Below are 20,316 nucleotides of genomic sequence, written 5' to 3'. Positions count from 1 at the left end.
CACATGCCGCGAAACAACTAAGCCCGTGCGCCACAACTACTGAGCCCAAGGCCACAACTACTGAAGCCTGTGCTCCGCAACAAGAGAAGCCACCACAGTGAGAAGCCCACGCACCACAACAAAGAGTAGCCCCCGCTTGCCGCAACTAGAGAAAGCCTGCACGCAGCAGCGAAGACCCAGTGCAGCCAAAAATAAATAAATTAAATAAATTAATTTTTTTAAAAAAAGAAATGCACTGCTTTGTGGAGGAAGACTTTAAAACTTTTAAACATGTTTTTATACCTTTTTTTTTCAGGTGTACTTCAAAAGGAATTATCCAGAAATTACTCACAATGGGCATGTGGTTATGAATGCTTCCAATGGACAGCCCTCAGCCTTAACAGTTTTTGAGACAGCACTGTGATTCTACCATGAGGTCAACTCTATTCCAAATTTTCCAATAGTCTTTGCACTGTGTAAACTACATTTTACTTTTTTTTTTACACCAGCAACAAATATTTACATACAAGTTGTTAGTCTATTTGGATTTTTTTCCCCCCACTTCACCCAATGATTTCAAGCTCTAACAAAATGATTTATTATTGTTATTTATACGTTATAGTATGTTTTTGTCTTATCTGAATCACAGGTACAGGCCACCAATAAAAGCTGTTTACCAGGTTTTGTGCCTTAAAGAGACTCCAGAGCCAAAGCACATTTTCTAAGGTATAAGACAAAGTTGTCATAGATGTTTTTTACTGCCCCCAAATTACATATTACTTTCCACTTATATCAGGGATTCTATTTACTTGAAGACTGTGGAAGTTATCATTTTGCCCTACCACTTTCTTTAACATAAGTAGGATCCACTATTCCCTGCCCAAAACCTCTGGCTAAACTAGTACAGAAAAAAACTAATAGGAAAAACAAAAAAATACACTTTAGTAAGTGGCATTATAGTAGGAGAGCCCCCCCCCCCAAAAAAAAGATAGATGGTTAAAATACAGAAGGTCAGTATTTAATTATATTTTCTAAAAGAGATGGAAGAGAAAGTGCTTTCAGAAGATAGGAGCCCTTCTAGGGGATTTGATAATGATGGACACGTGTTATCATTGATCGTCTTACGGATTTTGTGGCTCCTACATGATATCTGTTGCAGTTTTAGACTCAGCTTGGTGATATTTTCAAAAAGGCCCTGTTGCTAACTGTAATTGACCGTCAATTGAGGGTCGACCCTCTGCTGACATAAGGCTTTTGCTTTGCCTGTCATTGAAATCCTTTCTAAATCACATGCATGGGCTCTCCTGACTTGGTGAGAAAAACAGAAAGACGTTGCGTACATTGACTGTATTTATGCAGTATGTTCTCAGGATGCATCTAGAAGGTTCACTTTCGTGAGCCTGCCTAGGTTAGTTTACTTCTGACCACTAATTGTACTTTGTTTAGCTCTTTCTGATCAGTAGATCAACAAACCACAATACTTCCTAGGGCCTGCCGTACTTTGTTTGAACTATGGGTCCTTAGCTTTTTTCGATGGTGGTGCCTATGATATGGTGTGTTCAAGTTACTAAAGGTTTTACTGTCCTGGTTTTACATGTACTCTCAGAATAAGGCATAACCGCCCTCAAATGGAATATGTTTATATACACACACACACACACATACACACACACACACACACATATACATGTATATGCCTTCTGATAGCCGGTTTTTGGATTCTTTAAGAGAGAAACAGATGTCTCATAGAATTAAGCCTTAAAAACCACATACGCAGCAACCTACCAAAATACATTGAGTGCAGTTTGTATTTAGAAATAATATGGTTAATGTTTAGTCCAGTAAATTGTGTAATAGTCATGGTTCTTATTTCAGGAGAATGACATGACAACAAGGATAATATTGAGGTTTGTTAAAACAGTGGAGATATTTGAAATGTATATGTGTTTATTTGCTCTTTAAAGGCAGTTAAATATGTTTCTATTTTATTTCTTTTTTAAAGTCATTGTAGAGTTTTTTAATGAAACAAAATTCAATTGAAATAAATGTTTTCATCTCCAGAGAGCTGTATTTGTATTTTTAGAGGTATAACTGACTCATGTCCTTGCTGTTGAAAGCCAGTGAGTTTCCCTGAGATAATGAAATATCTATTTTCAACTGGTTTCTTGGCTAAGTAGGTACACCAGATACTCTATGCAGAGAGGAGGGTGTCCGACAGATTTAAACAGTTGCTACTGAAGTAATCGCAGGTGTACCCCTTCCATAAAGGGAAAGTATTAGCTTATGTCCCAAGCTTGAACTGAATAGGCACTGGTGGTAGGGACCAGTAGTCTGTCTTAACAAGGCCTAAGGATGATTCTGATGCATTCTGAAGTCTGAGAAGCAGTACCATAGAAAATAAAAGACTCCTAAAACTCATTAAGAAAAACACAGAAAGCCCAATTAGAGAAATGGACAAGAGACTCAGATAGGCAATTCACAAAAGAGAATATCCAGATGGCCAATAACTGGAAAAGTGCTCAGTCTCATTAGTTAACAAGGAAATGCAAACTAAAACCACAACGAGGTACCGCTAAACACCAAGTAGAACAGGCTAAAGTGAAAAAGGTGGAGACTAGGAACTGAGTGCTGATGGAGTAGTGGGAACTCTTGTGCACTACTCTGTGTGCGAAAACGTGTATGTTGAAAAAAAGCCTTTGGAAAACAGTTTGACGGCATTTACTCAAAATGCACACCCTGTGATCTGTTAATCCTGCTCCAAACATATACATGTGCTCAAGGATGTTCCTAGAAACCTAATTCCTAGTGGCCTCAAGCTGGACATAATCCAAATGCACGTCAACTGCAGAAGGAGAGTGGACTGTGATCTAGTAGAATATCCCCCAGCAGTGAAAGCAGTTGAACGTCAACAACACAGGTGCATCACAAACTTAAGTCTGACCCCAAAGAATATTTATGATTCCCTTTATACAAAGTTTGAACATAGTTACGATCAAATCGTAGAGCTCAGAGTCCGTACTTCACTTGGGGGAGTTAGAAGGTGTTTGGTGATTGGGAGAAATAAAAGGGTAGCTTCTGAGGTGCTTACAGTATTCTCTCGTTGGGGGGTTTGGGGAAGGTTAGATGGGCATTCCTTGGGCTCTTCGTTTATTTTCAGCACTTCTCTGTTGCATGTCATACTTCACAATTGAGTTAACGAAAAAGAAACTTCACTGCCTCAGTTTTATTTTAGAATCTCGTTCAAACGCAGTGGTCCAGTCATCTAAACGGGAATAATCCTGCATCTGGGGAGTTATTTCTGCTGAGTTCTTAAAATATGAAGCTGTGCAAGGTCTTCTGGCCCGTCACAAATGGCCTCATATGAAGCTCTTGGTACCAAAGAGCTCAAAGTCAATATTTTCTCTAAACAATCAAAATAAATCCTACTTCCTCTCTCCAGTTCTCTCCAAATGATCCCTTTTTTTTAAACCACTTTATTGAGGTATGCTCGACGTTTCAAAAGCTGTACATATTTAATGTAAACAACTTGAAAGTGTTGGAGATAAGTTTACGCTCATGAAATCAACCCCACAATCTATGCCATGAATATAATATCCATCACCTCCAAAAGTTTCCTCCCACCCTCGCTTTTAATCTCCATTAGTAGGAAAGACACAAGCAAATCAATCTCTAATACTAACTGCTTTGATAACACCGTAAATGTGTTTTGTGAAGAAACAACTGAAGTTAATTCCATAAGGCAGTGATTTAGGCAATTATGGCAATTTGGTGAGTTAACTGTTAATCAGCCGATTAACTTTGACCCTATGTCAACTTTGACCCTGTTAATCAGCCGATTAACTTTGTTAATCAGCCGATTAACTTTGACCCTATGTAAATCGGTGAAAATCTGGGGCTTTTCTTTCTGATAGTTTGACTGGAGATATTAGAAGCCCCTCTTCTCAAACCTGAGTCCTTGTTTCATACCTAATTCTGAAAAGTTTAATGATGTTCAGAACCTTATGACCTGAGTGTGGTAGATTTAGCGCCTGAATATGTAAGTCACTTTCACAACTGATTCTGTTTTGGAGTGTTTTCAAGGTAACATCTTTACCTAGAAAATGATGACATTCTGCATACCACATTTCAAGAAAAAAACTTCCTTGTAATTTCACTAATGTAGTTCAGGGAATGGATGAACTTATTTTTTTAAAAGCAAAGAAGTCTTTCACTTGGAATGAAGAAAATTGAGAAAATTCAAATTAAAAACAAAAATCCTAAAAGCCATCTTTATAAACAACCCAGTTTAGTCACCAAATGACCTAATTCTCCAAAGTTCATTTATTGAAAACTGAATAAGTGTGTGTCACTGAAGGAAATTATATTCTCTATAAAAAAGTTAGACTACATCACCTCCCAAGAACAGATTAAAAAAAGGTTTGTAGGTTTTCTCAAGAATTGCAGTAAATTCATGGATTAATTTCCACAAAGTTTGTGGCATATGGACTTTAATCCTTATCAAATTAAGAATTTTAAACAAAAGGGGAACACAGAGTCCTTGTTTCCACCATTCTGTATTCTATTTGGGGATTTTAAAATGTTTTAAGTATGTTTATAACCAGTAATTGTCAAATAAAAATCCTCCCCAAGCAATGGAATCTTTTTTGATATGTGTTGCAGGCTTGTCCTCTGGGATACAGACTCAGATGGAGTTTAGTGTTGGGGTGTTTATTAGGGGTGGCCTTTGGATCAGTACTTGTGGAATCAGCGGGGAAGAAACAGATTAGGACAGAGGGAGAAATCAAGCTGGAATGCTGTCCAGATGACCTTAGCTGACTCCGTTGGGGCTCTGGAGTGAGGATGGCCCTTCACGGCTGTCCTGACACATCCACTGGCCAGGCCTTTATACCTCCACCTGGATGGGTCATTACAGAGAGGCTGCCCCCAGAGGGTCTGGTAGCCTAAGCTTGCCCACTGGCAGCGCTTCCAGCAGCTGGGCAACAAGTCCTTGAAGGGAGGTCTGGACAACACATCTCCATGCCCCAAGTGGCATTTGTCACAGCTCCAGAGGTAGATAATTAGGACGTACTGTGGCAGAACACTCTTGGTGACTGACGTGTAAGTCAGAATGACTGAGTGATTCTCCTTAATACCTGTATTGAGGTCTAAAAAAGAGGAGAAGGTCCATGTAGGGGAGAGAGCTTCATTCTCCAGAGTCAGCCCAGTTTTCACCTCTTCTACGAAGCCAGCTTAAGATCAATCGTCATCCTAGGTAACTCGTATTTCTGTAATACCCTGAGCACCTCTCTTTTGTTAAACCGAACCACATTTGGATTAATGTCCTGTTGTTGCCATCGTGAAATGCTTAATTTTTAAACAAGGGACCTGCTTTCCATTTTGCACAGCATCTTGTAAATTATGTAGCCTGCCCTGATTATGAGCATTCACAGGTGGTCTGTTTTCTCACTAAACCATGAACTTCTAAAGACTTGGAACTGTGCCCTGTTCACTTTTTAGTCACATCTTCCAGCACGGTGTCTATCACATAGGGGGTGCTCAGTAAATGTTTGCTGAATGAATAAGTGAAAAAGTGATGACTGAGAACAAATCTTCCCTCTAAACTTTATAATTTTGAAATGTTAAGAGGTGGCCTGGGATACTAGAAAAGCCCGGGTTTTGAAGTCAGTCACACTGATCTGCTTGCCAGGTCTTTCTCTGCCACTTGCTAGCAATGTGGGTTCCCAAAGAATATATCGTCCAGAATTTTGGACCCTTGAGACTGAAAGAAAAGCAACAACCAGCCAAGGTGCCAGGACAGTAGAATGGCACCATCTTTGACAAAATGGGCTACAGTTACCCACAGTAACATGTACAGTACCCACACATGTGGAGTCGAGGTGCTTACTGGTAACAAAATTAGTTTTCACACAGGCAGGATACGGCATTACGTGACTTTTTTTTTTTTTTTTTTTAAGGATCTAATAATGCCAAATGCAGACTCAGCTATGAGCCAAATTCCCAGGACTGCCATTCACTCCACTGTTGTCAGAGGGAGTGGCCCCTGTGGGATCCTCCTGTGTCCTGAGTGGAGGTTCTGCCAATAGCAGAGCTGCAGTGAGGAGTGGATGCCTGGGGCCTCCGTGGGCAGCTGAAACACAAAAGACTGCTCTTTGCTGCTCAACAGAAGCCCTGTAGACTCCCCCAAACTATGTGTTCTGGTGTAAATTCATTTTCTCCAGAAAGCTCTCTCTTCTCCCAGGATATATAGATATTTCTACCTGGAGTTGTGCCAATCAACTTTATTCTGGTAAATAGACCAAGTGCTTTTCATTACTTTTCTTAAAGACCTGGTTTAACTTCTCTGACTCTGCCACTAGTGGACTCTATAAGAAAGCATCATCGCCAGGTTGATGCTACTTGTATGTGTAGTAACCAAGCCAACACGCAACCAAATAGGAGAAGGTTAATGATTCTAGAATTCCTTTCCTCCAAGTAGGAAACCATTTTCAAGAAAGCTCACCTTGGCAATTTGAGATAATGCTGAGAAACAGGGATGTCTGATTTCACATTTCTGATTCCTTTAAATTTCTACTGCACATTTCTTCTACTAAATATTTCCAGCTTTTCTTCCTTGTTGTTTTATGTCAAATACAGTGAAAATAATGAGGGACAACAACCTCTGGGACAACATTAAATGCACCAACATTCACATTATAGGGGTCCCAGAGAAGAGAGAGAGAAAGGACCCAAGAAAATATTTGAAGAGATTACAGTCGAAAACTTCCCTAACATGGGAAAGGAAATAACCACCCAAGTCCAGTAAGCACAGAGATTCCCAGGCAGGATAAAGCCAAGGAGAAACACACCAAGACACATAGTAATTAAACTGACAAAAATTAAAGACAAAGAAAAATTACTGAAAGCAACAAGGGAAAAATGACAAATAACATACAAGGGAACTCCCATAAGGTTAACAGCTGATTTCTCAGCAGAAACTCTATAAGCCAGAGAGGAGTGGCATGATATACTCAAAGTGATGAAAGGGAAGAACCTACAACCAAGATTACTCTACCCAGCAAGGATCTCATTCAGATTTGATAGAGAAATCAAAAGCTTTACAGACAAACAAAAGCTAAGAAAATTCAGCACCACCAAACCAGCTCTACAGCAAATGCTAAAGGAAATTCTCTAAGTGGGAAACACAAGAGAAGAAAAGACCTTACAAAACAAACCCAAAACAATTAAGAAAATGGTAATAGGAACATACATATTGATAATTACCTTAATTATGTATGGATTAAATGCTCCAACCAAAAGACACAGGCTCGCTCAATGGATACAAAAACAAGACCTGTATATATGCTGTCTACAAGAGACCCACTTCAGACCTAGGGACACTTACAAACTGAAAGTAAGGGGATGGAAAAAGATGTTCCATGCAAATGGAAATCAAAAGAAAGCTCGAGTAGCAATTCTCATATCAGATAAAATAGACATTAAAATAAAGAACGTTGCAGTAGACAAGAACACTACATAATGATCAAGGGATCAATCCTAGAAGATATAGCAATTATAAATATATATACACGCAACATAGGAGCACCTCAATACATAAGACAGATGCTAACAGTTATAAAAGAGGAAATCGACAGTAACACAATAATAGTGGGGACTTTAACACCTCACTTACACCAATGGACAGATCATCCAGAAAGAAAATTAATAAGGAAACACAAGCTTTAAATGACACAATAGACCAGATAGATTTAATTGATATTTATAGGACACTCCATCCAAAAACAGCAGATTACACTTTCATCTTAAGTGCACATGGAACATTCTCCAGGATAGATCACATCTTGCGTCACAAATCAAGCCTCAGTAAATTTAAGAAAATTGAAATCATATCAAGCATCTTTTCTGACCACAATGTTATGAGATTAGAAATCAATTACAGGAGGAAAATATGTAAAAAACACAAACACATGGAGGCTAAACAATATGTTACTAAATAACCAAGAGATCACTGAAGAAATCAAAGAGGAAACCAAAAAATACCTAGAGACAAATGACAATGAAAACACGATGATCCAAAACCTATGGGATGCAGCAAAAGCAGTTCTAAGAGGGAAGTTTATAGCAACACAAGCCTACCTCAAGAAACAAGAAAAATCTCAAACAATCTAACCTTACACCTAAAGGAACTAGAGAAAGAAGAGGAAACAAAACCCAAAGTTAGTAGAATGAAAGAAATCATGAAGATCAGATCAGAAGTAAATGAAATAAAAACAAAGAAAACAATAGCAAAGATCAATAAAACTAAAAATCTGGTTCTTTCAGAGGATAAACAAAATCGATAAACCTTAGCCAGACTCATCAAGAAAAAGAGAGAGAGGACTCAAATCAATAAAATTAGAAATGAAAAGGAGAAGTTAACAACGGACACTGCAGAAACAAGAGCATCCTAAGAGACTACTACAAGCAACTCTAGGCCAATAAAATGGACAACCTGGAAGAAATGGACAAATTCTTAGAAAGGTATAACCTTCCAAGACTCAACCAGGAAGAAATAGAAAATATGAACAGACCAATCACAAGCACTGAAATTGAAACTGTGATTAAATATCTTCCAACAAACAAAAGTTCAGGACCAGTTGGCTTCACAGGTGAATTCTATCACCATTTAGAGAAGAGCTAACACCCATCCTTCTCAATCTCTTCCAAAAAATTACAGAGGAAGGAACACTCCCAAACTCATTCTATGAGGCCACCATCACCCTGATACAAGAACCAGACAAAGATACTGCAAAAAAGAAAATTACAGACCAATATCACTGATGAACATAAATGCAAAAATCCTCAACCAAATACTAGCAAACAGAATCCAACAGCACATTAAAAGGATCATACAACATGATCAAGTGGGATATATCCCAGGGATGCAAGGATTTTTCAATATATGCAAATCAATCAATGTGATCCACCATATTAACAAACTGAAGAATAAAAACCATATAATCATCTCAATAGATGCAGGAAAAGCTTTTGACAAAATTCAACAAGGATTTATGATAAAAACTCTCCAGAAAGTGGGCATAGAGGGAACCTACCTCAACATAATAAAGCCCATCTACGACAAACCCACAGCAAACATAATTCTCAATGGTGAAAAACTGAAAGCATTTCCTCTAAGATCAGGAACAAGACAAGGATGTCCACTCTTGCCATTGAAACTATTTTCAATACTTGAAACTATTATTCAACATAGTTCTGGAAGTCCTAGCCATGGCAATCAGAGAAAATAAAGAAATAAAAGGAATACAAATTAGAAAAGAAGAAGTAAAACTGTCTTTGCAGATGACATGATTCTATACATAGAGAATCCTAAAGATGCCACCAGAAAACTACTAGAGCTAATCAATGAATTTGGTAATGTTGCAGGATACAAAATTAATGCACAGAAATCTCTTGCATTCCTATACACTAACAGTGAAAGATCAGAAAGATAAATTAAGAAAACAGTCCCATTCACCATTGCAACAAAAAGAATAAAATACCTAGGAATAAACCTACCTAAGGAGGTAAAAGACCTGTACTCAGAAAACTGTAAGACACTGATGAAAGAAATCAAAGATGACACAAACAGATGGAGAGATATACCATGTTCTTGGACTGGAAGAATCAATATTGTGAAAATGACTATACTACCCAAAGCAATCTACAGATTCAATGCAATCCTTATCAAATTACCAATGGCATTTTTTACAGAACTGAACAAAAAATCTTAAAATTTGTATGGAGACACAAAAGACCCCGAATAGCCAAAGCAATCTTGAGGGGAAAAAATGGAGCTGGAGAAATTGGACTCCCTGACTTCAGACTATACTACAAAGCTAGAGTAATCAAGACAATATGGTACTGGCACAAAAACGGAAATATAGATCAATGGAACAGGATAGAAAGCCCAGAGATAAACCCACACACCTATGGTCAACTAATCTATGACAAAAGAGGCAAGGATATGCAATGGAGAAAAGACAGTCTCTTCAATAAGTGGTGCTGGGAAAACTGGACAGCTACATGTAAAAAGAATGAAATTAGAACACTCCCTAACACCATACACAAAAATAAACTCAAAATGGATTAAAGACCTAAATGTAAGACCAGACACTATAAAACTCTTTAAGGAAAACCTAGGAAGAACACTCTTAGACATAAATCACAGTAAGATCTTTTTTGATCCATCCCCTAGAGTAATGGAAATAAAAATAAACAAATGGGACTGAATGAAAGTTAAAAGCTTTTGCACAGCAAAGGAAACTATAAACAAGACTAAAAGACAACCCTCAGAATGGGAGAAAATATTTGCAAACGAATCAACGGTCAGAGGATTAATCTCCAAAATATATAAACCACTCATGCAGTTCAATATTGGAAAAACAAATAACCCAATCAAAAAATAGGCAGAAGACCTAAACAGACATTTCTCCAAAGAAGACATACAGATGGGCAAGAGGCACATGAAAAGCTGCTCAACATCACTAATTGTTAGAGAAATGCAAATCAAAACTACAATGAGGTATCACCTCACACCGGTTAGAATGGGCATCATGAGAAAATCTACAAACAACAAATGCTGGAGGGGTGTGGAGAAAAGGCAACCCTCTTGCACTGTTGGTGGGAATGTAAATTGATACAGCCACTATGGAGAACAGTATGGAGGTTCCTTAAAAAACTAAAAATAGAACTACCATAGGACCCAGCAATCCCACTACTGGGCATATACCCAGAGAAAACCATAATTCAAGACACATGCACCCCAATATTCATTGCAGCACTCTACAATAGCCAGGTCATGGAAACAACCTAAATGCCCATCAACAGATGAATGGATAAGGAAGATGTGGTACATATATACAATGGAATATTACTCAGCCATAAAAAGGAATGAAATTGGGTCATTTGTAGAGACGTGGATGGACCTAGAGACTGTCATACAGAGTGAAGTAAGTCAGAAAGAGAAAAACAAATATCGTATTTTAACACATACATGTGGAATGTAGAAAATGGTACATTTTCATTTCATCTGAACTGGTTTGCAGGGCAGAAATAGAGACACAGATGTAGAGAACAAACGTATGGACACCAAGGGGGAGAGCGGCGGGAGGGTGGGTAGTGGAGGGATGAATTGGGAGATTGGGATTGACATCTATACACTAATATGTATAAAACAGATAACTAATAAGAACCTGCTGTATAACAAAAAATGATAAAATTTTTAAAAAGAAGAAAATAAAGTTTAAAAAATGTTAATTATTTCTGACTGGTTTGATTATCACTGATTTTAATTTTCATAGGTTTTCTGAATTTTCCAAATTACCTACAACGAGCATGGGTTAATTTTAAGGTCCAGAAAATATGTAAAGAGAAGTCACAGTGCCTCTTTCAGTTAGGATAGACTGGGGAGTTTATATTTTACTTATGAACAGTATCTTATCCACCTCACAGAAGCTCCTAGCTTCAATATCCCCACACTGTGAGGACACTCTTAGGATAGATAATCATTCATTCCTAAAACTTTGAAAATTCATTTAATAAATACATAAATATCACTGTGAAAGAGTTAAGAAAACCAAGTTAACAGTGATGAACACACAGTGCTTTGTCAATACAACTTCCAAACAGCCACAATAATGGTCGGCCCTATATCAGATCTAGTTTTCACTGACATTTTGGCTTCTAAGTTACACAATGGGTCTAGATTTGCTGCCACATGTCTCTTGGGGAGGCACCTAAGATCAGTCATCAGGCAAAGAGAAAAGTTAGGAAAATTTCCCTGAGAAGCTTGGTGTTTCTGATTTACATGTGTAGGGGTAAAAATGCAGATGACAATTAGGAACCTGAGACAATTACTTGTTTGGGGGAATTTGGACTTTCAGGTCTTTCTGCAGCATCTGGGCTCCTGAGGTGAGGACTGATAGATAGACTGTATCAACAAGCCAGCCCAGCTGTGATGTCTGTGGCTGGACCTCAGCATGTCTAGCCCACAGAGGAGGACAGGTTAGCTATCTGTAGGTAGCCTTTAGTTCTCTTCCTTGCTTTCTCCCCTTGGTTCCCTCTCCTTCTAATTAGAACTTGACTCCAGCTTAGAGGATTTCCTGACTACTAGTCTTTGGGATGGAGACAGTCTAGCCTTTTTGAGAATGGGTTCTATATTAGACTCAGCAATAGTTATCCCTACCTGATAAAGATATCACTATATTGATTTCATCAGTGTCAGGAGCCTCTCTTTAAAGCTAGTGTTTTGAGTAGGTAGACCAGGTAGCCACCCATGTATTGTGATTTAGGGAGCCCTGGGGAAATCCTCTACACAGAGTATGTTTTCCACTGGTGCTTGAAGGGCCATCATTGTTGATTCATTCACGTGGATACCATGTGCTCTTTCCTTGAGGTCCTTTTATTTTTTTTAAATTTTTTTAATTTTTTTTATTTTTTATTTTTTATTTTTTTTGTGGTATGCGGGCCTCTCACTGCTGTGGCCTCTCCCGTTGCGGAGCACAGGCTCCGGACGCGCAGGCCTAGCGGCCATGGCTCACGGGCTTAGTTGCTCCGCGGCATATGGGATCTTCCCGGACCAGGGCACGAACCCGTGACCCCTGCATCGGCAGGCGGATTCTCAACCACTGCGCCACCAGGGAAGCCCTCCTTGAGGTCCTTTTAAAACGAAGTTCCTGTATTTTAATGAAGGTGTAAAACATTAAGTCACTAACACTTTAACTCAAGTGAGTTTGCCATTATTGCTTTCTCTCTAATAAAAGAAGCAGTGGATACCAGACATAATTTGGGAGGGTGGGTGTTTATGATCCACCTGGAAGGGAAGAACTCATCCTCAGTAAACATGACAGGAAACTTCACCGGTAAAGATGTTTCAACAACCAGGTTGCACAATAATATCAAATCACAATAAGGAAATTGCCAGTATCCTGGATAACACATAAGCAATTGAATTTGCCTTCACTTTGTGCAGCCAGATGGACAGATTTGAGCATCACCCACCTGCCAGCCTTGCCTATTGAATCAAATTATCACTCAAATTCACCCTGGATCAGAACTGGTTGAAGGATCTTGTAGGCTTTGGCTTGGAGTTCCTCATTCTGGGAAGAAGGAAGTTGAAGAACCAGGCCTACTTAGTATGGAGAGGGTTAGGCTGCTTAGGTACCAAGGGAGTTTCTGAGGGCAGCCAGGTCTCTCTCATCGGAGTCTGGCTAAACATGGCATCTAGACCACAGAAGAATAGTTAGTGTTGGTGGAAAGAATGAATGGCTTTCATACTGAGTGTTAGTTGAACAAGTTGATGCTTGTTTCTGGTGAACGGCCGTTACCTACATCTCAACACCAAAAAATTCAGATGTAGTTTAAACTTTGAGTCAAGTGATTGGAGACAGTGTATTTATGTGCTAAGTGTGCTGTGTTACACCAATTCTTTCTCTGTTGTTGTTTTCTGCTGCTTTAATGTAGGAAGTATCTATTATCAGCAGGGCTCACCCCTGATATTTTCTAGCCCAGAGCAGTACAAGTGGAGGCCAGCATATCACGTCTAAATAGGTAGAGCTATAAACCAAGCCAACAAAGTGTTCAATAAAATATGTTACCCTCCCAACTTGATAATCCTTCCCAACTACCTGGAAGGCCTGATTCTAATTTAGAATTCTTGGATTCTCAGAGTTCTTGCTGAAATGTGGAGATGTGGGGAGAACAGGCCCATGACCACAGCCCACACCAAAAGGAGCCCCATTCACACGAGTGAAGACACCCCCGATGGCACAGGTAAGTTCTGTCCACCCCTCCCTATCCTTGCAAAGGGGCCCTCCCAGGCCCAGGACTACTCACGCCTGAGATGTTGCCTGGTGCTTTCGTCCTTGGGAGGACAGACTCAGGCAATAGGCCCACGCATGTCCTTGAAGTGGGCTGGGAACTTCGGGCAGGCCATTCCAGGATCGTGGGTACCCTGAGTGATCTAGATCAGTGCTTCTGGATCTTCAAGGTGCAAATAATCCACTTGGGGATCTTGTTACGATGCAGACTCTTGTTAACCTGCTATAGGTTAGAGGGCAGGGCTGAGAGCCTGCATTTCTAACCAGTGTCCGGGAGATGCCCATGCTGCGGGTCTGTGGTCCACACTTTGCCAACCGAGCATCTGGAGGAATGGGCTCTGGATAGTTGTGTACCCTTGGTTCTCAGAGGCTTCACCCCGTGGGGACTGGCGGGGTCAGTGGAGGGCTGGACTGGGGTCCCCTAAAGTGTGAGGCTCGGGGCAGAGGCCTCTTGCCCTGGTCTAAGGGCAGTCTGGTCCCTTCTTTGCCCACATCCTGATGCATCAATGGGCTCTGTTCCCGCACTGTGGGCCCTGGTCCTCCCCTACCAGCTCTTCCACCGCAGCCCTTTGATCTCCCACCCACTCTCCCCAAGTCAAGTTTCTCTTGGCTCCTTTCCTGTAGCATTCCCCACTCCTTCCCCTGCTTTTCTCTTATGCCAGGAAACAAATGTAAAAATAGCATTTTTTAAATATTGAAAATTAATGCTGATGAAATCATGTTTTGTTTTCTTGGGATGTAAGAGGCAGTTAACAGCCTCAGAGATGCAGCCTCTCCAGTGCCTAGCTGTTTTGTGAACAGAATCCTTTCTGCTCACCCATTACCTGAAATCAGGATTTTCCAAACATAAATGCTTGCTGGATTCGAGCAGACTGGATTTTTCTCCTGTATTTTTATTTTGACAAGGCTAAGAAAGCTGCTATCTGGCCATCTGATGGAATCAAATAGTCTGCTAAAAATAACTCCTGCAAGTTTGTGCTTCAAACGGGAAACACCTCTCCAGCTCCTTGCCTATTACTGTTGATGAAGCTTAATCCTTCGACTTGTGTTCAAGTATTTGCACTGGTTTCGAGTTCTTTTCTTCTTTCCAAGGCTGTTTTTCACTATTTGCCTGAGTTATTTGAACAGGTGGCTTGCACCACCTATGCTAATATGAGGCTTTTGTCTGCTTTTGAATTTGCACAGGGAGGCATTTAAGGGAGAAATGGTTCTTTCTTGGTAAACTATTCACACCTGTTCTGATAATCACCTAGTGTGGCACTAAAATACCATTCCAGAGAGATCTTCCCCTAAGTGGACACACGCTCAGCAAGGCAGAGGCCCTGTGGATGGCGAGGAGGCACGAATCCACCTTCTCCTCTTTTCTGGCCCACGTGACAAGCAGCCCAGGGACCGAGTCCTGTGTCTCGGGACTGGGTGCCCCCCCCCCCCCCGGGCTCTGTCTGGAAGCGAGCGGACGTTAGGGATCTCTGCGGAGCAGGTTTGGGGGATCCTCGCTGTATTTGGTCAGCGGCCGGTTGCAGGTGGGCGCGCGAGGCAGCAGACCACGGCCGCCAGCCTGAGCCCGGTTCCCGATTCCTTCGTCCTGGGCGCTTCCGGCGGGAGCTTGGCTCCCGGGCCGGGAGCTACGCTTGTGCGCTTGGCGGGCGATCACAGGTTGGCGCCCGGGACGCTCCGCGCGCTCCCTGGCCGCACATCACAGGCGCCCGCCCTGCGCCTGGCGGCCCGGGACCCCGCCTGCTCCCTGGAACGCGATCACACGCCGGGCCTCCGACTCGGGGGGCGAAGAGGGGCGCGCACGGGCCGCCGGCGACGGCGATCACGGGCGCGTTCCCACGAGGACGTCCAGGGCCGAGCCAGGGCTTCTCCCCGCTTTCCGCGGCGTGTCCTCCACTGGGGAGAAGGTGGCGCGGGGAAGGGAGGCGACTCCTTCCGGCTCTCGGGCGAAAGGGAGGCCGGTGCTTAGTGGCCCAGGAGGGGCTGTATAGACGCCGCAGTCAAGGCCACGACGTAGTCACTGAGTATGGACTCCTAGCCCGGGGCGCGCTGAGGATGGGCTTTTCTAGAACGTTTTTTATTTGTTTGTTTGGGGGGAGTCTACACTCTATTAATTCGCTGGTCACAAGAAAAGAAAGAATGAAAAGCACATGGAATAGGCAAGATCGGCTTGGATACAGTTTAAAGGTGACTGTGATGAAGTCCAGTGGTTCCCACACAGCCACCCGCCACTTCTCACCTGCGCGCTGTAGGTGGTTCCCTCCTGTTACCCGCAGGCACTCAGGACAGCTGTGTGTGCGCGTGTGTGGGAGTGTGTCTGTGTACACACACGCACACACACACAATTACATGTAATCTTCCGAGCCTCTGGGTATGGCGAGCAAGTGGGAGTGTCTAGCACTCTTCACCTCTACAGATGGCCCTGTACCTTCTACCATGGCTGTCCAGTCCCTTATCATCTCTACTGGAGGCGGAGGAAACTGGCAGCGGGTGTGTGAATATAGGGGTTCCCATCCAGCGGACAACCCATTAGAGGACTCTCATCCCGTGGCCACAGTGATTGTGTCAGAGACAAGCAGTGGCCTGAGGCCTAAGCCCATCAGCGTATGATGAGGTGGGTGGAAGGGACGGCATGTGGGAAGCCAGAAAGAATAAAAGCAAAACTGCACGAGTGTGAAATGCACTGTCTGTAAGAAACAATAAGACACTCTGAACCCAGAAACACAGAGTGTACCTTACGGAAGGTGGTAGATGATGAGGTTGGAAGACAGGTTTAAGAGTGTATTATTAAGAGTCCTAACTGGCACAGCATGTGAATTTATCTTATGCGGGGGGGGGGGGGGGGGGGGGGGATAAAAGTAATTTTTAAACCTAAAATTTACATGATTAGATTTGGTTTTTAGGAAGGTAATTTTGGTGTCACTATGGAGAAGGGATCGAGATAGAGATGAGGGCCAGACACTGATAAAGAGGTGGATGTAGTGAGCTGGGGAAGAAATTCTGGAGGGCTGGGGAGTTACAAGGCATTCTAGAAACTGAGAGGACTTCCATGTTTCTTGGACAAGTGTGGTCTTGGGAGAGAATTCATTTTACTTATCTTCTTCACAGTGGCTTATAATGTATTCCAGGGAGGGGAGACAGAAGGAGGTTTCCAAACTTTTCTTAAACCACAGAATAATGAAAAGTTATACCATTCGAAAGAATATTATCAGGAGCCCCCAAATGTCTCAGATTAAATGCATGACATTATCAAAATTTGACTGATATGCTAGTTTAAAAGTGGGTTTATTGAGGTATACTTTATGTAAAAGAAAATTCACCAATTTTAAGTGTGTAGTTTGATGACTTTTGAAATGTGTGTAGTCATGTAACCAACACTGTAATCAGTATGTGTAACATTTCCATCACCCCCCCCCACACACAATTCCCTTCTGTCGCTTTGAAGTCAATCCCTTCCTTCCACCTCTAGCCCTTGGCCACCACTGATAAGCTTTCTATCCCTATAGTGATGCCTTTTCGGGTATATCATACAAATGGCATCATACAGTTTGTAGTTTTTTTGAATCTGGCTTCTTTCACTTAGCAACGTGCTTTTGAAATGCATCTATGTTGTTGCATTTATCAGTAGCTAGTTCTTTCTTATGGTCGTCTGCTAGTGCACTATATGGATGTATCATAATTTGTTTTTACGTTCACCCATTGATGGACATTTGGGTTTTGGGGTTGTGTAGTGGGCTGAAGATATGTATGTATCCTGATCCCCAAAACCTGTGAAAATTACCTACTGTGGCAAAAGATGTGATGAAGTTAAGGGTCTCCAGAGAGGGAATTCAGCCTGGATTATCTGGGTAGGTCCTAAGTGCCATCACATGTATCCTTGTAAGAGAGGCTGAGAGAGTTTGGAGACAGACAGGGGGAGGAGAGGTGACGTGAAGATGGGGTAGAGAGAGATGCAGCCAGGAGCCAAGGAAAGCCCATAGCCACCAGGAGCTAAAGAGGAGGGTTCTCTGCTAGAGCCTCCAGAGGGAGTGTGGTCCTGCCTGTAACCTGATTTCGGACTTCTGGCCTCCAGAACTGTGAGAGAATACATTTCTTTTGTGTTAAGAAATGAATGAGAATCCCATCTTCCCCCCATCCTCACCAACACTTGGTATTGTCAGCCTTGTTAACCTTAGCCATTCTAGTGCGTGTGCAGTGGTATTTCATTTGGTTTTAATTTCATGTCCTTAACGGCTAGTGATGTTGAACATTTTTGCATCTGTTTGCTTGCCGTGTAGATTTTTTTTTAGTGAGAGGTCTGTCCAGATATTTTGCTCTATTTTTATTGAATTGTCTTTTTATCATAGATAATTTAGATGCTTTTAACATACACTATAACTTATACAAATATAACTTTATTTTATTAAGAGCAAACTATAAACTATATAAAGAATAAATCATCTTTCAGTTTATGCTTTGCATTATAAAACCCAACATACCGAACAGATTTCGACCGAACTCTATTTTACATCCTTCCCTTTATCGGGTATTAACATTTGGAACAATGGGGCTGAGTCAGACTCCATATCAGGTGCACCATCAAGTCTATTCATTTATTCTGTTTTTGTTGGAGCACAGAAGGTGTTGTGACAAAGGGGAGAAAAACACAAACTGTGTGTTTTGCAATATGTGGGCATCTTTGCAGTGGGCTGCTCCGAAAATCATTCGTTATTTCATCTTGGATAGCTTGCCTTCCAGTTTTTCACGATCTGAAGGCTGAAGTTATTCATCTTCGTTCCAAATTGTTCAACTTTTTGCTTGTTCAGAGCCACAAGATCGACTTTTTGTTTAAAGCAGCCATCTTTCAGATCCATCCATGAGAGAAGTCAAGTCGAATAAATGTTTTAATATACAATGAACATTGATACGCTCACAAATATGTGCTGAGATGATAGGAATCATAACAGGCTGTTGATTGTTGAGTAGACAGCACAAGTGAATTGGCTGGCACCTTGGTCTTGGATTTCCCAGACTTCAGAACTATGAGAAATAAATGTTGCTTAAGCTACTTAGCCTGTGGTATTTTGTTATAGCATCCCCAGCAAACTTAGACAGGTAGCAAACTTTCTTAGTTGTTGTATATCTGGGGAAAAAACTATTTTTCCTATTCCCCATCCCCACCCCATCATCATTACCACCACCAAAAGCAAAAACAACAACGCTGATGGTAGCTTAGCTGGGTATAGAAATCATATATGGCAATTATTTTCCCTCACCATTTAGGAGATATTACTTCATTATTTTCTCCTGGCATCTAGTCTTCTTGATGAAAAGTCCACTTTAAGTTTAATTGTTTTTACTTTGTAAGTAATCTGTCTTTTATTCATGTTAGCTTTTATGATTCTTCTCTTTGATGATATACCATTATGTTATGATATATTAAGATGTGGATTCATTTTATTTGATCATGCTTAGCATTATGCTTCCTAAGTCTGGAATGTCATCTCTTTCATCAGTGCTGGAAAATATTCAACCACTATTCTTTTGAATATTGTTTTGCTCTGTCATTTTAGAGCGCATTCTCTATTTCTCTCACTCCTCTTAGTCCTATACTGAAGAATCTCAATTTATCTTGCTTATGTGTCTTCAGTGCACTTTCATAGTGTTCATCTCTTTATATCTGTGCTACATTCTGGCTGATTCTTCCAATTAGTTGATTTAATTCAGCCTAGAGTTTAGTACAATTTTTAAAATTACATTGATTCTTTTTTATTTCCAATTTCTGTCTGGTTTTTCATAAGCTCTTTTGTTTTACTCCTGCCTGGGGATTTTGACACTTACTGAAAGTCATGCTACAGTGGCTTAATATTAGGATTACGTGGCAAACGTTTTAAGTATCTACTATGCGCCATCATTCTGCCTCCTGTTTTCATCCTCTGTGAGACTCTCATCCCCTTCATCTATCCATGACATCCAACAGGTGGCGCCCTGAAGGCTGGGAGCACTGTTGCTTTGCTTCCTTTGAGGACCCCCAGAGAAAGATATTCCTGCCTTACATTTTGTTCTTTTTTTTTTTAAATTGAAGTATAGTTCATTTACAATGCTGTGTTAGTTTCTAGTGTACATCAAAGTGATATATATATATATATATATACACATATATATATCTCACTATATATATACAGTGAAAAAGAGTATATATAATATATATAGTGTATATACTCTTTTTCATATTCTTTTCAATTACAGTTTATTTACAAGATATTGAATATAGTTCCCTGTGTTATATATTAGAGCCTTGTTTATCTATTTTATATACTGTAGCTTGCATCTGCCAATCCCAAACTCCTAATTTATCCACCCTCCCCACTTTCCCCATTGGTAAACATGTTTGTTTTCTATGTCTGCAAGTCTATTTCTGTTTTGTAAATAAGTTAATTTGTATCATATTTTAGATTACACATATAAGTGATATCATATGATATTTGTCTTTGTTTGTCTGACTTAC

The 20,316-nt window shown here is 40.8% G+C and overlaps 1 protein-coding gene across 4 annotated transcripts in view; it reads left to right on the top strand.

Annotated features, from left to right (window-relative positions):
• ABCC4 (ATP binding cassette subfamily C member 4 (PEL blood group)) overlaps positions 1–13,760 on the top strand; it is a 225,211-nt gene extending 211,451 nt beyond the window's left edge. For 2 of the 4 annotated variants that reach the window (XM_067016882.1, XM_059042307.2), the window contains exon 30: positions 296–2,040. In XM_067016882.1, the coding sequence (XP_066872983.1) occupies positions 296–403 (108 nt within the window). In that variant the 3' untranslated portion in view covers positions 404–2,040. Of the gene's footprint in view, positions 1–295; positions 2,043–13,681 lie in introns of those variants that run through there. The other 2 variants (XM_067016881.1, XM_059042306.2) reach the window with 2 other exon arrangements.
• Positions 13,761–20,316: the final 6,556 nt, after the last annotated feature.

This window comes from Kogia breviceps, chromosome 16 (genome assembly GCF_026419965.1).
Source record: "Kogia breviceps isolate mKogBre1 chromosome 16, mKogBre1 haplotype 1, whole genome shotgun sequence".
NCBI lineage: Eukaryota > Metazoa > Chordata > Mammalia > Artiodactyla > Physeteridae > Kogia > Kogia breviceps.
This window is presented reverse-complemented; position numbering and strand designations above follow the sequence as displayed.